Source organism: Notolabrus celidotus, chromosome 15, assembly GCF_009762535.1.
Source record: "Notolabrus celidotus isolate fNotCel1 chromosome 15, fNotCel1.pri, whole genome shotgun sequence".
Taxonomy (NCBI): Eukaryota; Metazoa; Chordata; class Actinopteri; order Labriformes; family Labridae; genus Notolabrus; species Notolabrus celidotus.
Genome location: NC_048286.1, coordinates 3,820,558 through 3,844,336, shown reverse-complemented (window position 1 = coordinate 3,844,336; position 23,779 = coordinate 3,820,558). Strand labels below are relative to the sequence as shown.

Below are 23,779 nucleotides of genomic sequence, written 5' to 3'. Positions count from 1 at the left end.
TGTAAATTTACAGATTTATTCTTGAGGTTTATTCCTGTGAATTAACAGGTTTATTCTTGTGAATTTAAAGATTTATTCCTTTGAATTAACAGGTTTATTCTTGTGAATTTAAAGATTTATTCCTTTGAATTAACAGGTTTATTCTTGTGAATTTAAAGATTTATTCCTTTGAATTAACAGGTTTATTTTTGTGAATTTAAAGATGTATTCCTTTGAATTAACATGGTGAGTTGATTGTAAATTTGTTTGTTTAGTTGATTGTAAATTTAGAGGTTTATTCTCATAATATTGATACCTTAGTCTGGTAAATTTACAGGTGTATTCTTGTTAATTTACATGTTTCTTTTTATTAATCTACATGATTCTTTTTCATAAATGTACATTTCTATTTTATTGTAAATTTACAGGGGTTTTTTTTATTGTAAATTTACATATTTATTCTCATAGATGTTAAGGTTTGTTCTTGTAAATCAACATGTTACTTCCTGTAAATCTACAGGTTTATTATTGTACATTTACAGATTTATTCTTGTAAATTCACATGTTTAGTTGATTGCAAATTTACAGGTTTATCTTTGTGAATGTACATGTTTAGTTGATTGTAAATTTACAGATTTATTCTTGAGGTTTATTCCTGTGAATTAACAGGTTTATTCTTGTGAATTTAAAGATTTATTCCTGTGAATTAACAGGTTTATTCTTGTGAATTTAAAGATTTATTCCTGTGAATTAACAGGTTTATTCTTGTGAATTTAAAGATTTATTCCTGTGAATTAACAGGTTTATTCTTGTGAATTTAAAGATTTATTCCTTTGAATTAACAGGTTTATTCTTGTGAATTTAAAGATTTATTCCTTTGAATTAACAGGTTTATTCTTGTGAATTTAAAGATGTATTCCTTTGAATTAACAGGTTTATTCTTGTGAATTTAAGGATGTATTCCTTTGAATTAACATGGTGAGTTGATTTTAAATTTGTTTGTTTAGTTGATTGTAAATTTAGAGGTTTATTCTCATAATATTGATACCTTAGTCTGGTAAATGTACAGGTGTATTCTTGTTAATTTACATGTTTCTTTTTATTAATCTACATGATTCTTTTTCATAAATGAAAATTTCTATTTTATTGTAAATTTACAGGTTTTTTTTTATTGTAAATTTACATATTTATTCTCATAGATGTTAAGGTTTGTTCTTGTAAATTAACATATTACTTCCTGTAAATCTACAGGTTTATTATTGTACATTTACAGATTTATTCTTGTAAATTTTCATGTTTAGTTGATTGCAAATTTTCAGGTTTATTCTTGTGAATTTACATTTTTAGTTGATCTTAAATTTACAGGTTTATCTTTGTGAATGTACATGTTTAGTTGATTGTAAATTTACAGATTTATTCTTGAGGTTTATTCCTGTGAATTAACAGGTTTATTCTTGTGAATTTAAAGATGTATTCCTTCGAATTAACATGGTGAGTTGATTGTAAATTTGTTTGTTTAGTTGATTGTAAATTTAGAGGTTTATTCTCATAATATTGATACCTTAGTCTGGTAAATTTACAGGTGTATTCTTGTTAATTTACATGTTTCTTTTTATTAATCTACATGATTCTTTTTCATAAATGTACATTTCTATTTTATTGTAAATTTACAGGGTTTTTTTTATTGTAAATTTACAGGTTTATTTTATTGTACATTTTCAGATCTATTTTATTGTAAATTTACAGGCGTATTCTTGTTAATTTACATGTTTCTTTTTATTAATCTACATGTTTCTTTTTATTAATCTACATGATTCTTTTTCATAAATGTACATTTCTATTTTATTGTACATGTTCAGGTCTATTTTATTGTAAATGTACAGGTTTATTTTTGTAAACTTACAAGTTAATTCTTGTCAATTTCCAGTCTTGCAAATTTATGTTTAATCCTTTCAATTTAAATATTTATTCCAGTAAATTTACAGGTATATTATGGTAAATTTACATGTTTATTCCCATAAAATTTAGACCATCACCTTGTAAATGAAATACTTAATTTTCAAAGATTTATTCCTTTTTCTAAATTTACTATATTTTCAATGAATCTAAAAGAAATGTCATCCTCAATGTGGTCCCAATCCTACTTTTTAAAATCTAATAGAAATGATGAAGTTTGACTTTTTGTCTGAACAATCTTCTGTGACATTGTTGTAAATTTAGTGCATGAATTCATGAGTTTTTGTCCAAAACAGTGTATTGGATACCTGATCATCACAGTTTTACCATTTGATCCCTGAGTCCAACTTAACATTGGTGCCAGAATTCAGGACTCACCCACTGCTTCTTCTTCGTCTGGGAGATGAGCTGTTTATGTTGGGCCACCAGCTTCTTCACTTCCTCCACCAGCTCTTCTTTACACTTCTCCTTCACCTGCTTACACTTCCTCTCCATCTCCGCCTGAGCTCCGGAAACCGCCTTACTCACAGCCTGACGCTTCTCCTCCTCCATCTCTGCTCGGAGCTGAAAGAAAAACAGACGACAAGCGGGTCTAATGTAGGCTCAAACTCTCCACGATACACACTCTTACAATCCTCACACACACACACACACACCTTCTCTAGAGCCTCTCTGACGACTCTCTCCGTCTCCCGCTTGTTGTCGGCCTTCATCATCTCCTTCACGTCGTTGAAGACCTTTGTGTACTTCTCGTGGCACATGTTCTGGCAGGCGCCATCGCTGCTGGTTTGGGTGCCGCGATGCAACGTGCGAGGCGACCCTCCGTTCGCTTTCTTGGTCTGTGTGGACACCGACAGCTTCTCTGGCTGCTGTGGTGCAGAGGACACCGGGATCTCTTGGCTGGAGCTGACGGCTTCCATCTCCGGCTCCGGGTCCTGGAGGAGGGAAGAGGAGGAGGGAGGTGAGGGGAGACGTTTTAATATAACCGGACTGACGCTCAAACAAGTGGACAGAAAAAAGATTTCAAAATCTCCGTTATTCGGTGCAAAAATTAAAGATGTGACTGTAAAAGATGTTAAAAGATCTAATCTGTTATTTTCTACATTGTTGTTTAACTTTGATGACTTACACTCGCTTCTTCTTTGGGCTCTACCATTTGAGATCGACGGCTTTTCTTTGCCTTGGGCTCCTGGCTGCCTTTGAGCTGCAGAAAGAAAAACAAAACATGTCACAAAGCTCACAAACATCTCATACATGTAGACTTAACATGGATCTAAAGCTGCGTTTGCACCTTCAAAAGCTGTGAAAGGAACCAAAAGGTGTATTTGGACCAAGAGTTCCAGGGTCTTTTTAGCCCCCAGAACTACTTTACCCTGAACTAAAGGGTTCCTCTGCCCCCATTGTTGTCTGCGTTTCAACTGTTTCAATGTTTTAAGTGTTTTTTAAGTAAAATGTAAACAATTGTAAACCTAGAAAAATGTACAAAAAATGTCCCCAGAAGTAAGAAAATGGAACCCAGGGATGGTTCAGTCTTGAATAAAGATATATACTAAAAATCTCTAAAATATAAACATCATAATTATAATTTTTCAAGTTATGCTAAATGTATTATGGATGTATTCACATGTGATTTACCTGTGTATTTACCAATGTATTTACCTGTACCATTTTGAACAAACAATGCACAGTTCAGCCACCAGATGTCACCAGATGTCAAATTTATCTCTGCAGGAGATCAGCTTGTGTTATTCTGATGTAAATAAGCCTCCTCTGATTGTTTATTGGGGATTTATGTAAATATAACCATCACCTTTTATTTCTTTCTATCACAACACATAACTTTGTCTGAATCAAGACGTAACAAAGGCTAGAACAAATGTGGCACCAAGGATGTATGTTATTTCACATACACCTACAGCTAACCAAGAACTCTTGGTATTTTTAGGATATGAAGTTGTTGTTTTTTTTAATCACACTGCAGGTTGAAAAGTCCCAAGAAGACTACATCTTATAGTCTAACAAATTTTTGTGGATTTTGGGGGTATTTTTCTGCATTTTTTTAATTACAGAGTGACATGACTCTGTAGTGGAAGTCACTGCATTAAAAACAGACATGACTCTGTAGTGGAAGTCACTGCATTAAAAACAGACCTGACTCTGTAGTGGAAGTCACTGCATTAAAAACAGAAATGACTCTGTAGTGGAAGTCACTGCATTAAAAACAGACATGACTCTGTAGTGGAAGTCACTGCATTCAAAACGGACATGATTCTGTAGTGGAAGTCACTGCATGAAAAACAGACATGACTCTGTAGTGGAAGTCACTGCATTAAAAACGGACATGACTCTGTAGTGGAAGTCACTGCATTAAAAACAGACATGACTCTGTAGTGGAAGTCACTGCATTATAAACAGACATGACTCTGTAGTGGAAGTCACTGCATTAATAACAGACATGACTCTGTAGTGGAAGTCACTGCATTATAAACAGACATGACTCTGTAGTGGAAGTCACTGCATTAAAAACAGTCATGACTCTGTAGTGGAAGTCACTGCATTATAAACAGACATTACTCTGTAGTGGAAGTCACTGCATTAAAAACAGACATGACTGTAGTGGAAGTCACTGCATTAAAAACAGACATGACTCTGTAGTGGAAGTCACTGCATGAAAAAACAGACATGACTCTGTAGTGGAAGTCACTGCATTAAAAACAGACATGACTCTGTAGTGGAAGTCACTGCATTCAAAACAGACATGACTCTATAGTGGAAGTCACTGCATTAAAAACGGACATGACTCTGTAGTGGAAGTCACTGCATTAAAAACAGACATGACTCTGTAGTGGAAGTCACTGCATTAAAAACAGACATGACTGTAGTGGAAGTCACTGCATTAAAAACAGACATGACTCTGTAGTGGAAGTCACTGCATTAAAAACAGACATGACTCTGTAGTGGAAGTCACTGCATTAAAAACAGACATGACTGTAGTGGAAGTCACTGCATTAAAAATGGACATGACTCTGTAGTGGAAGTCACTGCATTAAAAACGGACATGACTCTGTAGTGGAAGTCACTGCATTAAAAACGGACATGACTCTGTAGTGTTAGTCACTGCATTAAAAACAGACATGACTCTGTAGTGGAAGTCACTGCATTAAAAACTGACATGACTCTGTAGTGGAAGTCACTGCATTAAAAACAGACATGACTCTGTAGTGGAAGTCACTGCATTAAAAACAGACATGACTCTGTAGTGGAAGTCACTGCATTAAAAACAGACATGACTCTGTAGTGGAAGTCACTGCATTAAAAACAGACATGACTCTGTAGGGGAAGTCACTGCATTAAATACAGACATGACTCTATAGTGGAAATCACTGCATTAAAAACGGACATGACTCTGTAGTGGAAGTCACTGCATTAAGAACGGACATGACTCTGTAGTGGAAGTCACTGCATTAAAAACAGACATGACTGTAGTGGAAGTCACTGCATTAAAAACAGACATGACTCTGTAGGGAAAGTCACTGCTTTAAATACAGACATGACTCTGTAGTGGAAATCACTGCATTAAAAACAGACATGACTCTTTAGTGGAAGTCACTGCATTAAAAACAGACATGACTCTGTAGTGGAAGTCACTGCATCCACAAATGCAGGTTCAAACTGAACCATGCAAAAAGGAAACCATATATAAACGTGATCCAGAAACACAGAGATTTCTCTGGACCTGGGCTAGTTTAAGATGGACTGAGGGGAAGTGGAAAACTGTCCTGTGGTCTGATGAATCAAAATCTGACATTCTTTTTGGAAATCATGGACGCTGTGTCCTCCGCTCTAAAGAGGAGAGTGGGGATCATAAGAGTCCATGGGTCCTGTGAAGGCTCCATTAATGCTGAACAATATGTACAGGTTTAAGAGCAACATATGCTGCCATCCAGACAATGACGTCTTCAGGAAGACCGTACATATTTAAGAAAACCTGTAGTAGAAGAGTCCAGGTGCTGAACTGGTCTTCCTGCAGTCCTGACTCATCACCCATTGAAAACATTTGGAGCATCATGAAACTAAAATCTGCCAAAGGAGACCCTGAACTGTTGAGCAGCTGAAGAAAGAAGCAGTGAGACTGCACAGCCTCCACTTACATGTCGGACCTGCTCGTTGCTAGTGGAAGAGATGCTGGACTCTGCTTCATCCGTCCGCTCCAGCCTCTCCGTCCTCCCGTTGCCTTCCTGCTGCTGCTGCGGCTGCTGCTGCGGCTGCTGCGGTGGCTGCTGCGGCCGCTGGCTCTGGCTCTGGCTTTGACTCTGACTCTGGCTCTGGCTCTGACTCTGACTCTGGCTCTGACTTTGACTCTGACTCTGACTCTGCTGGTGGTGCGGCATGGTGCTCTCCTCCATCTTTGTTTTCCAGAAGCGTCCCTCCTTTAAGAAGCGCTGGTAGACCTCCAGCTCCTCACATGCCTTCTTCCAGCCGTTGCTGCGCTTCACCTGCAGCTGCTGGACGCTCACCTTGATGTCCTGGATGTTGTCTGCGGGGATCCACGCTCTAGGGAAGAAGAAAAAAGTAGAACTTAGGGTTTACCAAGCTGCACTTTAGCAGATAACCTGGTGATGTCTGCAAGCTGTGCTCACCTCTGGTGCTGGTGGCCAAAGAAGCGAACGTCCACCTGGCTGTCATCCCTCTGAAGGACTTTGGCCGGCCAGTAACCGAATCCTTTCATTTTGGCCCACACCAAGTCGTGATTGGGGCTCTGCAGGAAACACACAAAGAAACACGATAGACTCAGAACCAGACTCCATTTTTGAGGGAAAAGGTCCAGGTCTAAAACGGCTGCTAATGCATGGGTGGGTTTCCTTTTGAGTCTGTTTCCAGTCTGTCTCCGATCCATCACAGCACCAGATCTGATATGTTGTAGTAAATGTGTTAACTCCCACTGGATCCACTCGGTTGCGTTCCGGCTGTGTCTGGCTCGTCTACAATCTGCTGCAGACAGCAGGACCTCCGGAGAGCTGGAGTCATGTGACCAAGGTTTTCCCACGGTAATCACTGAATCAAGGATTCTCCTCCTCCTCCTCTCCTCATCCATGTTGTCTTTCTGGTCCTCTGAAAACCTCTGACCTGTTGACTCCAGGCCTGGCTCCGCTCATCATGACGGTTTGTTGTTGTAGTTAAGTGAAATACGATCTGGTGATAACACAGAGTGTTTTATTCTGAAAATTAACTGGATGTTTTCATTTTGTTTTGGTGCCTGACTTCCTGTCCCGCTCCATCTGCTCTGTTGAGATTGATGCATCATGCTCCAGCATCCGGCAAAAATAGAAGTCTTGTGTATCTGATCCGGAGGACTCCAACCTGCCAGATTAGAGAGGCAGCCGGAATGCAACAAAGCGGATCCAGAGGAAGTTAACACATTGACTAGAATAGAAACCTATCAGATCCAGTGCTGTGACGGATAAGAGATGGACCAAAGTCATTGTCTGTGTTTATGAGGAAAGAGAATTGTGTCTAGTTTAATAACGTCAAGTATTAGCACTGCAGGGATTTGCATTGCTGCTATAACCTGTTGATTCAACTTTCAGCAAGCGATTCGGTTGTGCCTGTCGGGACACATGGTCAAAGGAGCAACCGCACAAACTGTAGCTCCTGACAATTGCCAATAAACGGAACTCTCGCTTTTGGTTCAGCTGATAGGAGAAGGTTTGGTTGTACTCACACACGGGTAACAGAACCAGTTGTCCGGCCGGGCGTTCGACAGGTAGAAACAGTTCTTACACAACAACAACTCGTTCAGCTGAAAGAGCGGCAACAGAGAGAGAGAGGTTAAAGAAAGTGACGCTATACTTCTTATATGATCAAATAAAAACTGTAAAAAATCAAGATAAAAAACTTTACCTCATGGCATGTGTCGCTGAAGAGCAACCGTGCAATCTCTGCCTGATCGCTGTGAACTGTGACAAAAAAGAGGAGAAAAACACGGTAAGTCAAGATCATCAGGTGGAGAGAGGAGAGCTGTGAAGCACTACTGGAGAGAGGAGCATGAGGAGGCAGGTGTGTGTGTGTGTGTGTCTGTGTGTGTGTGTGTGTGTGTGCTTTACTAACACACACACACACACACACACACACACACAGAGGGACAGAGTGAGCACAAGGGAGTGAAAGAGCTAACGAATGCAAGGCTAACAATGAGTCATATAAAAATATATATGCCTAAAGCTGGCCACACTCTGGATGATTAGGCTTGATTAGCCACTCCCATATTTGGGGGCGTGGCCTGATTTGAGGCTTGAACTTTGGGACAACTTTTCTGAATAATATTCAATTGTTAAAAGAACAGAGAACACACAATTTGAACTGTGCATCTTTGACATACCTCCATACAAGATGGCCGTGTTGTGAACGATGAGCTGTGCGTCTGCTTTAAACTCCTCGAAGCTTTTATATTTTCCTTCAGCGAGGTTCTAAGAGAGAGAGAGACAGAAACACAGAGACAGTGTTTGTATATTTTTACACATATTGGATCATTTTGTACTCACACGCTTTTTCAGATTTATTCCTGAAACTTTTAATGAGGTAAAACTTTGACTGAAAGTTCAGAGGGAGCAAAAGAAAGATAGTAAAAGAGAGAGGGAGCAAGAACAAAGGTTTATTCACATGCTGGGCTCGTGTGTGTGTTTGTGTGTGTGTGGCGACCAACATGAGAGAGGTTCAGGACAGGGCAGTGTACTTATTAACACTAACACACACTCGCACACACAGGTCTGGGCAGTACTCCAGTGTCTGGCTGAGTTCTGGTGTGATGCACCGCTGACCACAGCCCCGCAGAGTCCTGCCTGACCTCTCTCTGTCTCACACACAGACACACAGACACACAGACACACACACACACACTAACTCAAAAAATCTAAGCCTGCCAAACTCACAGCACAGACAGAGCAGAGCACTTTCTTTCCAATGGTTTGTATATTCGCAGCAGAGCAGAAAGCTCAGGTTAAAGTACAGCAGTGGCGTGAAGGGTGATGTGTTGTGTTCAGGGTCTGAATAAAGACCCATTTAAGGAAACGTCTTACATCTAATGGTGCGTTCACACCAAACGCGAACGATCACGCTATTCGCGCGATACATATACACGTGTGAATGCTCTATTTGCGCGAATTCCGTCTGCAGTCAATAAACGCGAAAGATTTCATTCGCGAAACGCGAATGTTAACACCAAACGCGAATGAAATCTTTCGCGTTTATTGACAGCAATAAAGCAATAAATGAAATATTTTGCGTTTGGTGTTAACGCACCATGATGGTTCGCGCGAATTGAGCGAGTTAACACAAAACATTCTTGCGTCCATATTCGCGCGTCTAGCGCGATCGTTGGCGTTTGGTGTGAACGCACCATTAGGATGAGTCAACCTCGCGAGTCGGCACCAGAATTACAAGTCTGTTAAACTAATTATTAACGATTTTATTATTATAAGCCTAAAGTGCCAGCCATATGTTGTCTAAGCTGTAGCAGCACCACCTGCTAATAGCTCCGGTTAATGTCTACCTGCTAAATGCTACAAAGCTCTACTACCTGGATGTAAACAAGCACAGGTGACAGATGTTGTCTGGTAGCACGGTGTGGTTTGTCAGTATGTTAAACAAGTACAGGGGTTTATCAAACTTTTGTGTACCTCCTTTTCAAAAACAATTTCAGCCAAGTACCCCCTTGTATGGCCAAGAAAAATGTTCAGGAAATAATATGTGAAAATAACATGAATAAATGTATGCATGTGGTTTTACAGTGTCATAATAACATTGAAATGAAAGATGACACAAATTCTATGCTTTTGTAGTGCAATATTTTCAGAAATAATTCAAGATTGAGGCAGCTAGAACCTTTGATGGAAGGAGCACACCGATTTATTTCTGTCAAACAAGAAGCATTTCAACCACCGGTCCATTGTTATCCTCCTGGCCTTTTATTAGCATACAAATGTACGTGATCACTCACTGAACAACTGACGACAACAGATGGATGCCGTCTGGTCCAAGCGGTTTTGTAAATATTATATTTTCTGAATGATATGAATCAATATGCATTGAAATACAAATTAAATGCTGTTGATAAAGTTGTTTTTAAATCCGTTTTTTTAATTTAATTTGTTGTGATGCAACTTTTTATATATATATTTTTTTTTACATTTGTCATATACCCCTTGCAGTACTCCCACGTACCCCTAGAGGTACACTTACCCCCATTTGAGAATCACTGATCTAGTAAATGTAGATAAGTTGTATTTGTGACAGAGGCAGGTGGTGATAGCTCTGCCAGTGGTAGCCACACTCGGGAAAACAATTTGACATTGTCCACCCGCACACTCTGTGATCCCGTGTTTGGTCCTGTTAAAGAAACTGTACTCAATCTTGACTGTGAGTGTTTTCTTACCTTCAGACTCATCAAGATTTTAAATTAGTGTTTAAACGACAAGGAAATTACAAAAAACAGGCAGCACAAATGCTTCTTGTTTGTTTGAAAATCTTTTAAAATCTAACAATGGTCTGTAAAAACCAAGCAGCTACCTCCGGTCTTAAAATATGAAACCAATGCAGAAGTGCTAAAAACTGCAATTCAAGGAGCGTCCACTAGAGGCTGGCTGCAGAAACACAGGAAACCACATACACACCCATTCAAAAAGTGACCTTGACACCAATAATAAACATGTTTACAGCCTGGTTCAAAAAACAGTTTAGGTCTGAAGAGCTCATTTCTCTATCGGCAAACACTGTACAGAGGGTGAACTTTTTTTATAACTTATATTTCCGAAGATATTAAACTTCCGAGTTTTGCCCAAATAAGGGCATGGCTGACTTGACTGACAGGCGTGCCCCCTGTAGCTGTTAGTGAAAAGGCTAAAGGCCCGCCTCTTTACCTCACACTAGCTCGGACGATTGAGGTTGTGTTCAGCATTTCCAATATGGCACTCGCCGATGATTGGCTTCAAAACAGCACTTCAGAAACAGATGGGTGACGTCATGGATACTACGTCCATTTATTATAATGTCTATGGTAAACTGCCAGATAAACTTGTCTTTATCTTCAGTATCTGGTAAACCTTTAAATTGCCCATTTGCTTCAGTGTAACAACAGGTGAACAGAAGATGAGCAGGGTTCAGAGCAGTAAGATGAAAGCTGCACAGGGTGATTACCTCCTGGATGTTTGTGACGTCCAGTGCGGTGTGGATCAGCCGTTTGTACATGGGGTGCTTAGTGTCTTTGCCTTTCTTGTTCAGGTCCACTGCCTGCAAAGGAGAGGAAGGATGATGATTTAACACCACTTCATAAAGAGTTAGGGGATAGGGAGCAATGAAGGGAGGACACATGAGAGGCAGCATGGAGGATAACTGATGAGGTTCGATGGTGAGTGGTTGGAGGATGGAGGAGATGTAATAAGATTTAACACAAGCTTTATAGAGCGGTGGTGTGAGAACGAGGGAGGAATGAAAGAAGGGATGGAGGAAATGAGAAGGCAGATAGACGTGTAATGGACGGGGGGGGAGAATTAGAAGGTTCTGTAGTGGAAGTCACTGCATTAAAAACAGACATGACTCTGTAGTGGAAGTCACTGCATTAAATACAGACATGACTCTGTAGTGGAAGTCACTGCATTAAAAACAGACATGACTCTGTAGTGGAAGTAACTGCATTAAAAACAGACATGACTCTGTAGTGGAAGTCACTGCATCAAAAACAGACGTGACTCTGTAGTGGAAGTCACTGCATTAAAACCAGACATGACTCTGTAGTGGAAGTCACTGCATTAAAACCAGACATGACTGTAGTGGAAGTCACTGCATTAAAACCAGACATGACTCTGTAGTGGAAGTCACTGCATTAAATACAGACATGACTCTGTAGTGGAAGTCACTGCATTAAAAACAGACATGACTCTGTAGTGGAAGTCACTGCATTAAAAACAGACGTGACTCTGTAGTGGAAATCACTGCATTAAAACCAGACATGACTCTGTAGTGGAAGTCACTGCATTAAAACCAGACATGACTGTAGTGGAAGTCACTGCATTAAAACCAGACATGACTCTGTAGTTGAAATCACTGCATTAAAACCAGACATGACTCTGTAGTGGAAGTCACTGCATTAAAACCAGATGTGACTTTGTAGTGGAAGTCACTGCATTAAAACCAGACATGACTCTGTATTGGAAGTCACTGCATTAAAAACAGACATGACTCTGTAGTGGAAGTCACTGCATTAAAAACAGACATGACTTTGTAGTGGAAGTCACTGCATTAAATACAGACATGACTCTGTAGTGGAAATCACTGCATTAAAAACAGACATGACTCTGTATTGGAAGTCACTGCATTAAAACCAGACATGACTCTGTATTGGAAGTCACTGCATTAAATACAGACATCAGGGTTAGTAATTTTCCTGGAACTTTTACACTGAGGGGATTTAGGAACTTGAATAACTCCAAGACAGAACTCACAATCTGCTTTTTTCTCTAACACCGGTGTAAAGAAACGAGGGCAGACAGCATCAAACATGAGTAGAAATGAATGTGTGTTTTCTCACCCTCTCCTTCATGCGCTGCACAATGAAGCGCAGATATTTACTCATCTCCTGTTTGTTCAGGTTCTTCTTTTTACTTCCCTGCAGGAAGAGGCCGGGTGATGTCGAGAAAGAGGACAAAGAAAGGGAGAGTTTACAATCACAGCAGGACTTGCCTTGACCCTGTAGCTCCAATGTTTTATCACACAGACCCACAGTAATAACAAATACAATCATGCATAAATAAAAGACGATTAGAGAAAAAGAGAGACACAGAGAGGGGATAGACTGGAAAGCAGTTTATTGTTGTGAAAAACTGTTACCTTTTCTAGCTTTCCTTTAGCACTAAATTCGTTTGGATGACAAATACAAACTTATTTTTTCTTTTGTCTTTAATCCAAGGTTTCCAATTTTATGTAAGCAAGACAAGTTAAAGTGTCCATTTAAGAAGGTTTCTATACTCTTTCGATTTTAAAAACTGGTTCACACTGCAAGTAACGATAGGCAAAGAATTTCTGGTAAAATATCAACAGTTACGGGACGGACAGATGAAAATTAGCTCATGGGATCTATTGCGCAATCCTCGGGGGGCTTTTACGAGACGACTTTCCTCGTGTAAAAACACTGATGAGCCTGAACTGAATGAGACACGAGTGCGCAAACACATCTATGTACAACCACCTACCCTGCAGACAACACACTGCCAGTGGGATCCTCCGTCTCTGGGCTTGAACTCCTCCGTCAGACACTTGAGGTGGTAAACCCGGAAGCAGTTGTCGCATGTGAGGACGTCGCCCGGTAGGTGACACTCGAAGCAGTACCAGTCGTGGCTCTCTGCCTCCCACTCCTGCAGGAAAGACACAGCAGAGCACAAGTTTGGGTGACCCCCCCCTCCGACCCGCCGACCACAGCGGGGGAGGAAACAACTTTCTTCATCCTCCAGCTGCGATGGAAACTAGCTCTGAGGTTGGTCAAGGCTTACGACGAAGGGAAGGGGAAGAGTTCAAAAGACGCAGTTAAGTTCAAAATCAATACTGAAGAGCAGAAGCTACAAAGTTAGTATATATAACTTCTGCACGGATCCAAAAACTCATGGTTTATAATGCTCCTGCTAACATGCCAATTATTAAGAGCTCATAGTGCCCTATTACCCCTCTACGAACACTACGCTCCCAGCATGCAGGCCTGCTCGTCCCACCTAAAGTCTCTAAAAGTAATATGGGAGGTAGAGCCTTCAGTTATCAGGCCCCTCTCCTTTGGATTCATCTACCAGTCAGGGTCTGGGAGGCAGACACCCTCTCTACTTTTAAGAGTAGGCTTCAAACTTTCCTTTTTGATAAAGCTTATAGTTAGAGCTGGATCAGGCTTGGACCAGCTCTTAGTTATGCTGCTATAGACTTAGACTGCAGCACTGGGATCCTGTCTTTCCCTCTCTCTCCTCTCTCTGCCTGTCTCTTACTTTAACTCTTCCTGTCCCATTAAAGTTACTAACCATAGACCTTTCTGGAGTCCCTGAGCTCCTTTGTCTCGTTGGTTCCTCTGGCCTATTGCTGTGGATGTGCCAGACTCCAGCTGCTACAACTACTACTATCCATCCCTCCACTATCATCTCTCTCTCTTTCTTCATCTCCCTCTATCCCTCTCTCCAACACGGTCTCAGCAGATGTGTGTCTAACATGAGTCTGGTCCTGCTGGAGGTTTCTGCCTGTTAAAGGAAGTTTGTCCTTGCCACTGTAACTTGCTAAATGCTGCAAAGTGCTCTGCTCATGGTGGATTAAGATGAGATCAGACTGAGTCCTGTCTGTAAGATGGGACTGGATCTTATCCTGTCTTGATGTTGGGTCTTTGTTAATAATAGAACATAGAGTACAGTCTAGACCTGCTCTGTTTGGAGTCTTCGGAAAACACTTGTTGTGATTTGGCGCCTTATAAATAAAGATTGATTGACATTAAACTGTTTTTAAGTTTGTCCTATGCTACACAGTTTCAAGAACCCTCACATAAGAAGACGCTGATCACGGACTATTCTTCTACAGTGTTTGACATGTCAGACTACACATCAGCGCCACCTACTGGTCTGGCACATGAGTGTTTTCAACCATTTCTGTGTTGTTGGGCGGCAAAGACATATTCAGTCAAAACATACTATATCTACAGATGTGGCCTTAAAAATGGTTCTCTTTGCTTCTCAATCACCATAGTATGTATGTGGCAATGTGACACCCTGCATTCATCCTGTGAAACAGAGCTTTTACATTCTTGCTAAAAAGGCTGATTGACATCTCATTCTATGCTTTCCCCCTCACACACACATGCTGTAGTAATCCTGTCTCATTCAAGGGTTCAAATCAAGTGCACAGTGACGGGAAGTATGGACCGCTAACTACTCATAAAGCTGTCAAGAGTCCAACTCCTCCCACTCACAGTCTGGACCGACTCTGTAGGGGAGAGCGGGAGAGTCGTGACTGAGTGCCGCTCTGTGAAAAACAGCACTCCAGCCTCTTTCTCAATCTTTTCTCCATGTGCTCATGTGCAGGGTAAGATTTCAGTGAATCTGGGAACTAATTGGTTCTTTGTTTGCTTTTCCATCACAAGCACTCAGAACTCTTTAATCCAGGGAACACGATTTCAAGGTTTTCTTCAACATGTTATCATCTGCAGATTAGGAAAATGCAATGTCATTTTAACAGCCACTATGCAACAATGTGGTCATACAATCCCTGCTGGGTTTCTCCCTTACGATAACTCCCCACAGGATTCAAAATTTGAGGCCATTTAAGGAGAGATGGGCAATGATTTTCGAATATTCAAATATTCGTTCACTTTGTAAAAATCAAAGTTACTTTGAATATGTTCTCATTTTAAAAGTAAAATTTTTCATCATCTTTACCGGTGCCTGGTTGTAATACAGTATTCCTGCCAGACGGTGGCTACAGAGCGTCTTAAAGCTGTTTGCTAACCGCATTAAGTAACAGAAGAAGAAGAATGCTAACTGCATTAAATAACAAAAGAAGAAGAAAATATTAACTACATTCGCAACGATTTTCTCTGTTTCTGAATTTCACTCTACTACACACGTATTTCCAGAGACTGAGCATGTCTGTAACATGTAAACACACACGCCACGCTGCGTCACAGAAACACTGACACAAAGATCAAGACTGACTGTGTCAGTGCCCGCTACTAGCAGCACCTCGTCCTGCTGCTGGTTAACGTGACTGCCACACAAACGGGCTGTTAATGGGACAGGTGTGTGTGTGTGTGTGTTGGGGTGATTATTCGCATAATCGTCGAATGGATGCCAATGATTATCAAACAGCATTTTGGCTTGAAATGCCAATCCCTACATCTAAGTGTGAATGTTCTTTAAAAATCCATCCACAGATTCCTCAAAGGACTCCTACTTTAACAGCCCAAAGGACTCTTCAGCGACACAAACACTCGACGACACAGAAATGGTCCTTGAGTTCTGTCGGATGTCAACAGGCACTTCACTATTGTTGGAGTCTCTGATGAAAGACAAGTGGCTGACTTCAAAAGGCTGCAGCTCTCTGAGCCAAGGACATGGTGTCTGCGGTTTCAGCCAAGTGAGATTCAACAGGAGCATGAATAGAATAAGGAGGACGCATGACAAATATTATCACAGCATAATGTGAGGCAAAAGAATCATGAGGGTAGAATTAGAGCTCGCTAAAAGGGGATTTTTGGAAGGTGATGCTGATTTAAGAGGGACAAATGTTCAGATTACAGATATGGAGGGCCATATGGTGCAACTTTGAATATGTAAGAATGTGTTGCTCCAAAAACTTTATCTGTATGATCGCAAAATTGTATTACATTTGGGAGTGTTTCTGAGTCCAAAAAATAACTGCAGTGCAACCTGTTTTTGTCCATTTCTCTATAATACAGTGACTGATTGATCTCTCCCTCCAACTCGGTCTCAGCAGATGTGTGTCTAACATGAGTCTGGTCCTGCTGGAGGTTTCTGCCTGTTAAAGGAAGTTTGTCCTTGCCACTGTAACTTGCTAAATGCTGCAAAGTGCTCTGCTCATGGTGGATTAAGATGAGATCAGACTGAGTCCTGTCTGTAAGATGGGAATGGATCTGATCCTGTCTTGATGTTGGGTCTTTGTTTATAATAGAACATAGAGTACGGTCTAGACCTGCTCTGTTTGGAAAGCGTCTGAGGATAATGTTTGTTGTGATTTGGCGCTTTATAAATAAAGATTGATTGATGGATTGATGGATTGATTAGTAATGCCTGCTAGGAGGCGCCGAGTCAAGAGTGACATGTGCCTTCTTAGCAGGCATTAATAATCAACCTCTGTTCTGTTCAATCCAACGCTTACATAACCAATCAGGCGTATGCATGACATCCAGAACTTTCAATGCTGTCACTCCCTTTCACTTAGCTTCATCGCCACATGACTGAAAGCTAAGTAGTGTGTGTTTGAGATCTATTCATATGAGAGTACTCTGCGTTCAGAAAATACAAAAGATCAAAAGAAAGCAAAATCCTTGAGGAGGGTTTGAAGACACCTAAAGGAAGGAAGTTTCATGTCAAATAATGTGTATTTGTGCCCTTTTTACAACGTATAAGTGCATTAACGCATCATATCATGTTTGTTATCATGCATCACAAGTGCACAGATTGACATTAGTTCACCACCAAACTTTCATACAACCAACAAAGCATCCAACATTTTGTGAAATTTTCCATCAGTTAATGCTACAATTCAAGATTCAAAGAAAAAGGTAACCTGGATTTAATCCAACCAGACTCGAGGCAGTGCAGCTTAAACTTGCGATCAACATTCTGCTAATTAAAAGTCTTCAGATCAGTGTAGTTTCTGATCATGTGGAAATCTGTATGTAGAAGCAGGTTGGCATTGACGCGCTGTCTTCCACAGTATTAACTAATGTTGAAATGTAAATGTGCTCTTTTGGCTCATAGTGTTGGTGTTTTTTTGTGTTTTATTGCAGGTAAATGTAGCTTATTAAGCATATATAGGTATTTAAAGCTTGTGTCCAACAGTTGTATATGTGTGTCCTGAGTTCTCGAATATCACCGGCCAAACTGGTCGGACATTAAAGAAAAGCCTACTGTAAACTCTGGCTACAACCACCTCCTACATACAGACATTAGTTTCAGGAGTCGATACTCTGAGGTCAATTTAAAAGCACAGCTGAATTAAATCCAGGCACCTGCGGAGACGGGACTGTCCCCATCCTCTGACTCCTTTACAGTGATTCTTAAATTCAAACTCTGTCCACTGAGTGATTGCTAACCTGAAAGAACCAGTCAGCTGTGTTACTAGCATAAAACCACGAAACCCACAACCAACCCTCCCGCTCCGTCGCTATAGCCGACTCCACCCTGTTTCATCAGTCAAAATGGAGGAGGAAAAGTAAATAAGCATGCCAGACAGAAGTTAAGATCACAGCAGAACACACCCCCATCTGAGGAGATCTATAACTACCAAGACCAAAACACTACAATGCACAGATGCTTGCTACAAACCTACGGCTATGCTAGCATTGCTTGTCATCTTACGTTTAAATGAGATTCGTATTTCTATCACAATTTAAGCTGAATTTTAAACTTCATATTTGAGTGTAGTTGTGCAGTGTCTACAAGCTGAAACTGGACCCAGCTTTGAGCTGCACCAGGTGAATGTTTGTGTTCTAAAAACCAAGCAACAGCACATCCGTAGATGAGGAGCGAGCAACATATTTCATCAAGATCACTGATCACTGGCAAGAAATTTGGCCACGTAGCACTGCAGTGGAATCTTATGAAGCTTTCTTTTTTTTTTCAATGACAGCAAGTAGCTTCTGGCAGTGTGCTTAACTGAAATCCCAGCATGTGGGGCAACTACTGAACAAAAAGCTGCCTTCAAAAACTCAAGTAAAGCTGCAGCAGGAACACTGAACTATAAGCTGCACGTAGACTAAATTTGAGGCACTGATGGCTTTTGCACTAACCAGAATTACTGTGTGCTGTTCAGCTTTTTGCATAAAAAGATTCAGTCAGATCCCTTACTGCACTGCATGTGGCAGACCTGATTTCTCACAGAATGGCGTTAGTCGAGGTAGGGAGGGGGATGAAGTGATCACACGGAGAACAAACCCTGAAATTGGAAATAAAATGATGCAGCCCTTACCTTGCTTCCCTCGGCTTTCGGATCCTGTGATTGCAAGTGATTCAGAGAGTATTGTTTTAAAAGTCCTGCTGCTTAGAAACCACCTGAGCTCCTCTGGACAACAGTGTCAAATTTTTACGAACATTTTAACATTTTTGTGATGACACCACAAAGTGCAGACAGCCCCTTAGACAGATACATTGGTTTCTTTAAAGTGTCTCTTGAGTTTCCCAAGATTCACAATATGCTGTTTATATCAGTGGAACTCAACCTTGAGGCCTCTCTCTAGGAGTTTTTCATTTTTGTCCAACAACGTCGCTCATATGTTGCCACGAGCTGGGGCTGTAGCTCCAGTTACAGGCTGCTGCCGTAATGTTATAAAGCTCTACTACCTGGATGTAAACAAGCACAGATGACAGATGTTATTCTGGTTTTAAAACAGACATAACGACTCCACCAGAGCAATGATCATCTAGGCCCGTATGCACGTCCAGCCATTACACAAACGGGACCATTAGTCTTAATGTACAGTTATGGAACGGCCCATTTGGCCGTAGCGTTAGCCACATGCACGACTGCAAATAATTGGCCGATTAACTAATTACGCAATGAAAGTGAGGCTGGTGCAAAATGTACATTATACTTTCTTCACTCCTCTCTTATGTTGACCAAACCTTCACTTGGCCTTTGTTTCTCTCTCTGCCCTTTACCTTTTATTAAAACACGATTGTTGGTCTGTCAATCAATCTCCACTAGTATGGCAGCCAGCACCTCATCCGCAAGGGTCTTACTCTCGGAGGTCCGAAAGGTTGAGAACCACTGGTTTTACTGGTTAAATCTGCTGTGTTCAGGCCTCTACCTCATGCTGGAAACAAGATAAGTTTCTTATTATCATTATAGTCAAACAAATCGGTTTATTATTGCCCACATGGAGTGTCTCGCTCATATTTTATTGATAATGCTCTTGTAGTTTTATTAGGTATTGCTACTGCAAGGGTGTTTGTACCCTGCAGAAAGGAGCACTGGGATTAAAGCGGCCACCAGATACATGTTAATGCCACTTGCACAGTAATCCATTAAGTGCTCTTTGCATGGCAAATAGGAAAAGACATGAGGATTCTCCCCAGGTAGTGCAGACACAGTGAAACGAAACACTCAATGCAGCACTACTGTACCAGAAGCAAGTGAGAGCACTGCTACTCTGTGCACTGTTCCTCACGACTAACAAGGGAAATAAGGGAAAATTAAAACACTCAGAGTGAGAAACGTATAAATCTCATAACGCTGCACAGCAGAGGGTCAAAAGTACAACTGTGTGGAGACAGAATTAACCCCTGAAGCCCTTAAAGTATCTCCACCTCTGTTTATATTCACTCCATGCCGTGGCTGTCTGCTGTGACTTGGTTAACACCGTGTTCACACTGTGAGCAACATGACAGATGGGCAGCTGTGTCTGTGTGGAGGTCTGAGATACAGCTCCGAAGTGACACCTTCATACGGTGGCTGGGGAGTGCAATGCAAATCTACAAAGGATGAAACGCTTTTACAAAGTTGGAGACAAATTTACATTTTGGAAAACATTTAATAAAATTTTAACACGAGACGAACATTTGTACCAGAAACAAAATGATAAACGGCAGATTTTGACTGAGAAGGAATTTACCAATGATTTTCAAAATAAAAGACATCTGTAATATGAAAATGTGCAACAGCAGGGGAATTAAAATATATTTGACATCAACAACGCTGTTTCCACTCAAATATTTTGATTCCGACTGATATATCTGATTTGGAATTTCAAAATAAAAACCATTGGAATCTAAGCATATTACGATGATTTTGGATAAATTCAAAATGACATTATGAACAAAATCCTAGTTTCCACCAACTCATTACAGTTCAGACTTATAGTGGACAACCTCATAATGTAATCCAGCCAATCACAGCTTGATCGGATGAGTCCTTTCAAAATAAAAGCCATTCAAAATTTGAAAAAATAGCGATAATTCTGGATATTAGCCTCTGTGAACGGAGTGCACACAGACCGCTGGGCCAACGGCGCCCCAGCCAAATTACATTTGAAAAAAAAGCAAAAATTATAGATATTTTCAGAGATTATTAACAAACTCACAGTTTACACTGAATAGTGTTCCACTATTAATCTGAATTACAATAAATCTGTGGGAACAGAGTTGTTCGTAATCTCTGAAAATATCCATAATTATCGCTATATTTTCAAATGTCGTTTGGCTGGGGCGCCGTTGGCCCAGCGGTCTAAGCGTGCGCCCCATTCACAGAGGCTATAGCTCTCATTGCAGAGGTCGCTGTTTTCGATTCCAGCCTCGACCATTTATTGCATGTCCTCCCCTGCTCTCAACTCCCTACATTTCTTGTCTCTCTTCAGCTTTTTTTTTTGCGATGACCTCTTGGTTTGGTAACCTCGAAACTTCTAATAAAAACAGGCTGGGTTATGTCGTAAAAGTCTGCCGAAAGATTGTTGGCGCTAATCTTCATGATCTTGGCCACCTTTATCAAGTGAGAGCCACTCAGAAGGCAAAGGCCATCCTTGAGGACCCTCACCTTTATTCAGATTTTAGACTTTTGCCAACAGGGAGGAGGTTCACTTATACTAGGAGGGCCGGATCAAACATATCTGAGATCATTTGTGCCCTCAGCTGTTCAGTTTTTAAATAAGCTGTAGGGTTGTTGCCATTCCACATAGGACTGTGGTACCTTTAGTCTCATATGCAGAAAAAATGATGTCATCCACAGGCGTTACTTAGTTATGTATTTAAATTAAATGTGTGAACTTGTGTTTGTTTATTATGTGTATTGCTTGAGTGTGTATGATATGTGTGGGGACTACTGTTGCAAACCAAATGGCCCCTTGGGGATAATACAGATTTTCCAAATCCAAATCCAGCTGTCCTATCAGTTATAGGTGAAAATGCCAAAAAAATACAACTTTAAAAAAAGAAGAAAAAAAGTTGTCGCTTGGCTTTTATTTTGAAAGGACACATCAGAATGACCTGTGATTGGCAGGACAGTCCGTTTCTCTTGGCCAAAACAAACCGATCACTTCCTGTATTTGGTCAATTCCTTTTCCGGTAGAATCTGCCGTTTGTAATTTTGTTTTAGGTAAAAATGTTCCGTCTCTCTAAAAGTGTTTCTGATTTTGTTTCCCAAAATGCAAATTTGTCTCCAACTTTGTAAAAGTAAGACAACAAATTTATAATAGGGTGGCCAGTGAGTTCAAGTCTTTACACTGCATCCGCTATACTGGTGCAACTTGTATTACAGTTTTTATGGTAATTGTTTTTTTGAGAAGCTTGAGTTTTCTGGTGGTTTCAATTTGATATTGTCATGCTGGCCAGTAAAGTCATTATGTAGCTCACAATATGAACACACATGTACCAACAAGAATCTTTGTTACCAATTCAAGAGACACACAAAGTAAGTCCCAAACGTCACCGGGTGGAATTTGTTTGTGGTGACTGATAACACAGAAGATATCAAAGAGTTTCACTGTTGTCCGTGTAAGGAGTCTGATTAACTGTCATCGTACTCACCATCTCCTCCCCAGGCAGCCAGTATCCCTCCTGCTCGATTCCGGCCTTGGAGCCTTTGCAGCCTACAGTCAGGGTCTCCACTACCAGGCCGTCCTTTACGGCCAAGCTCAGCTGTCTGGCAGTCTCTTTAGGGTGCATGCCAAACACACGGCTCAGGTACCTGTGCAGGTAGAAGTGAAGGAGTGATTGAGCAATGTGCAAAAGCAGCTGTGAGTTTAGCAGCTAGTTACTTCAAGCTTGCAAAACATGAACATTTGAAATCCTCGATCTCTTGAGGTTTGAGACTTGGTGGTTTTATTGGTGCTACTGGGCAACTCATATCGGCCGATAAAAAAATATATTTGAAAAAAAAGGTAAAAGTTGCTTCCACAGACTTCTTAACAAGCCTATACTGGTGTGTTCTATGCATTCCTGCAAACCCTAGGATTCCTGCTTTCTTCACTTCAGCTATCAGGCCCCTCTCCTTTGGAATCATCTACCAGTCAGGGTCTGGGAGGCAGACACCCTCTCTACTTTTAAGATAAGTTTAAAACTTTCCTTTATGATAAAGCTTATAGTTAGATCTGGATCAGTCTTGGACCAGCTCTTAGTTATGCCGCTATAGGCTTAGACTGCCGGTGAAACTGACACAATGGGATCCTGTCTTTCCCTCGCTCTCCTCTCTCTGCCTGTGTCTTACTTTAACTCTCCCTCTCCCATTTAAGTTACTAACCATAGACATTTCTGGAGTCCCTGAGCTCCCTTGTCTCGTTGGTTCCTCTGGATCTCTGCTGCTGTGGACGTGCCAGACTCCAGCTGCTACAACTACTACTATCCATCTCACCACTATCATCTCTTTCTCTCTTCATCTCTCTCTATCCCTCTCTCCAACTCGGTCTCAGCAGATGTGTGTCTAACATGAGTCTGGTCCTGCTGGAGGTTTCTGCCTGTTAAAGGAAGTGTGTCCTTGCCACTGTAACTTGCTAAATGCTGCAAAGTGCTCTGCTCATGGTGGATTAAGATGAGACCAGATCGAGTTATGTCTGTCAGATGGGACTGGATCTTATCCTGTCTTGATGTTGGATTTTTGGTAATAATAAAACATAGGGCAGGGTCTACACCGTGTTCCAAATTATTATGCAAGTTGCATTTTTGGGAATATTTTAAAAACTATTTAAAAAGTCTTTTTCAAATGTGTTAGGAAGTCAGATAGTGAATATATTTCTTCAACTGTGTGGTTAAAATGATGCTTTTCGGCTGTATTTTTAAATAAATGCAGAATCTGCAGAAATGAGTGTGCCAAATTTTTATGCAAGTTGGTGATAAGAGCATAAAAAGAGCATCTTTGGAAAGCCATACAAGGTGCAGCACACAGAGTGAGCAGAGAAGTCATCAGAACCTAAATCAGTTGACCAGTGACCTCTGACCCCCACTGAAAGAAAAGGAGGTTATATTGGACATTTGAGAAACACTTTAGATTTGAAATGTTTCGAAGACATTGACAGTTTTATTTTGTAAACAAATGTAAAGAAAACTGTTATTTTTGTTAAAGTTTAAATACAGTTGTAGTAAATATTATCATTTTCAATCAATAG

General features: G+C 40.6%; 1 protein-coding gene across 7 annotated transcripts in view; it reads right to left on the bottom strand.

Moving 5' to 3' along the window:
• The window catches only part of zmynd11 (zinc finger, MYND-type containing 11), a 45,409-nt gene that overhangs the window by 8,276 nt on the left and 13,354 nt on the right, over positions 1 to 23,779 (bottom strand). For 4 of the 7 annotated variants that reach the window (XM_034702581.1, XM_034702586.1, XM_034702582.1 and 1 more), the window contains 13 exons: positions 22,206 to 22,365; positions 18,658 to 18,681; positions 13,179 to 13,340; positions 12,518 to 12,595; positions 11,128 to 11,220; positions 8,315 to 8,402; positions 7,837 to 7,892; positions 7,658 to 7,735; positions 6,576 to 6,694; positions 6,087 to 6,489; positions 3,065 to 3,139; positions 2,592 to 2,870; positions 2,314 to 2,499 (listed from right to left, as the gene is read on the bottom strand). In XM_034702581.1, coding sequence (XP_034558472.1) covers positions 2,314 to 2,499; positions 2,592 to 2,870; positions 3,065 to 3,139; positions 6,087 to 6,489; positions 6,576 to 6,694; positions 7,658 to 7,735; positions 7,837 to 7,892; positions 8,315 to 8,402; positions 11,128 to 11,220; positions 12,518 to 12,595; positions 13,179 to 13,340; positions 18,658 to 18,681; positions 22,206 to 22,365 — 1,801 coding nt within the window. The remainder of the gene's footprint in view (positions 1 to 2,313; positions 2,500 to 2,591; positions 2,871 to 3,064; positions 3,140 to 6,086; positions 6,490 to 6,575; positions 6,695 to 7,657; positions 7,736 to 7,836; positions 7,893 to 8,314; positions 8,403 to 11,127; positions 11,221 to 12,517; positions 12,596 to 13,178; positions 13,341 to 18,657; positions 18,682 to 22,205; positions 22,366 to 23,779) is intronic. The other 3 variants (XM_034702583.1, XM_034702584.1, XM_034702587.1) reach the window with 3 other exon arrangements.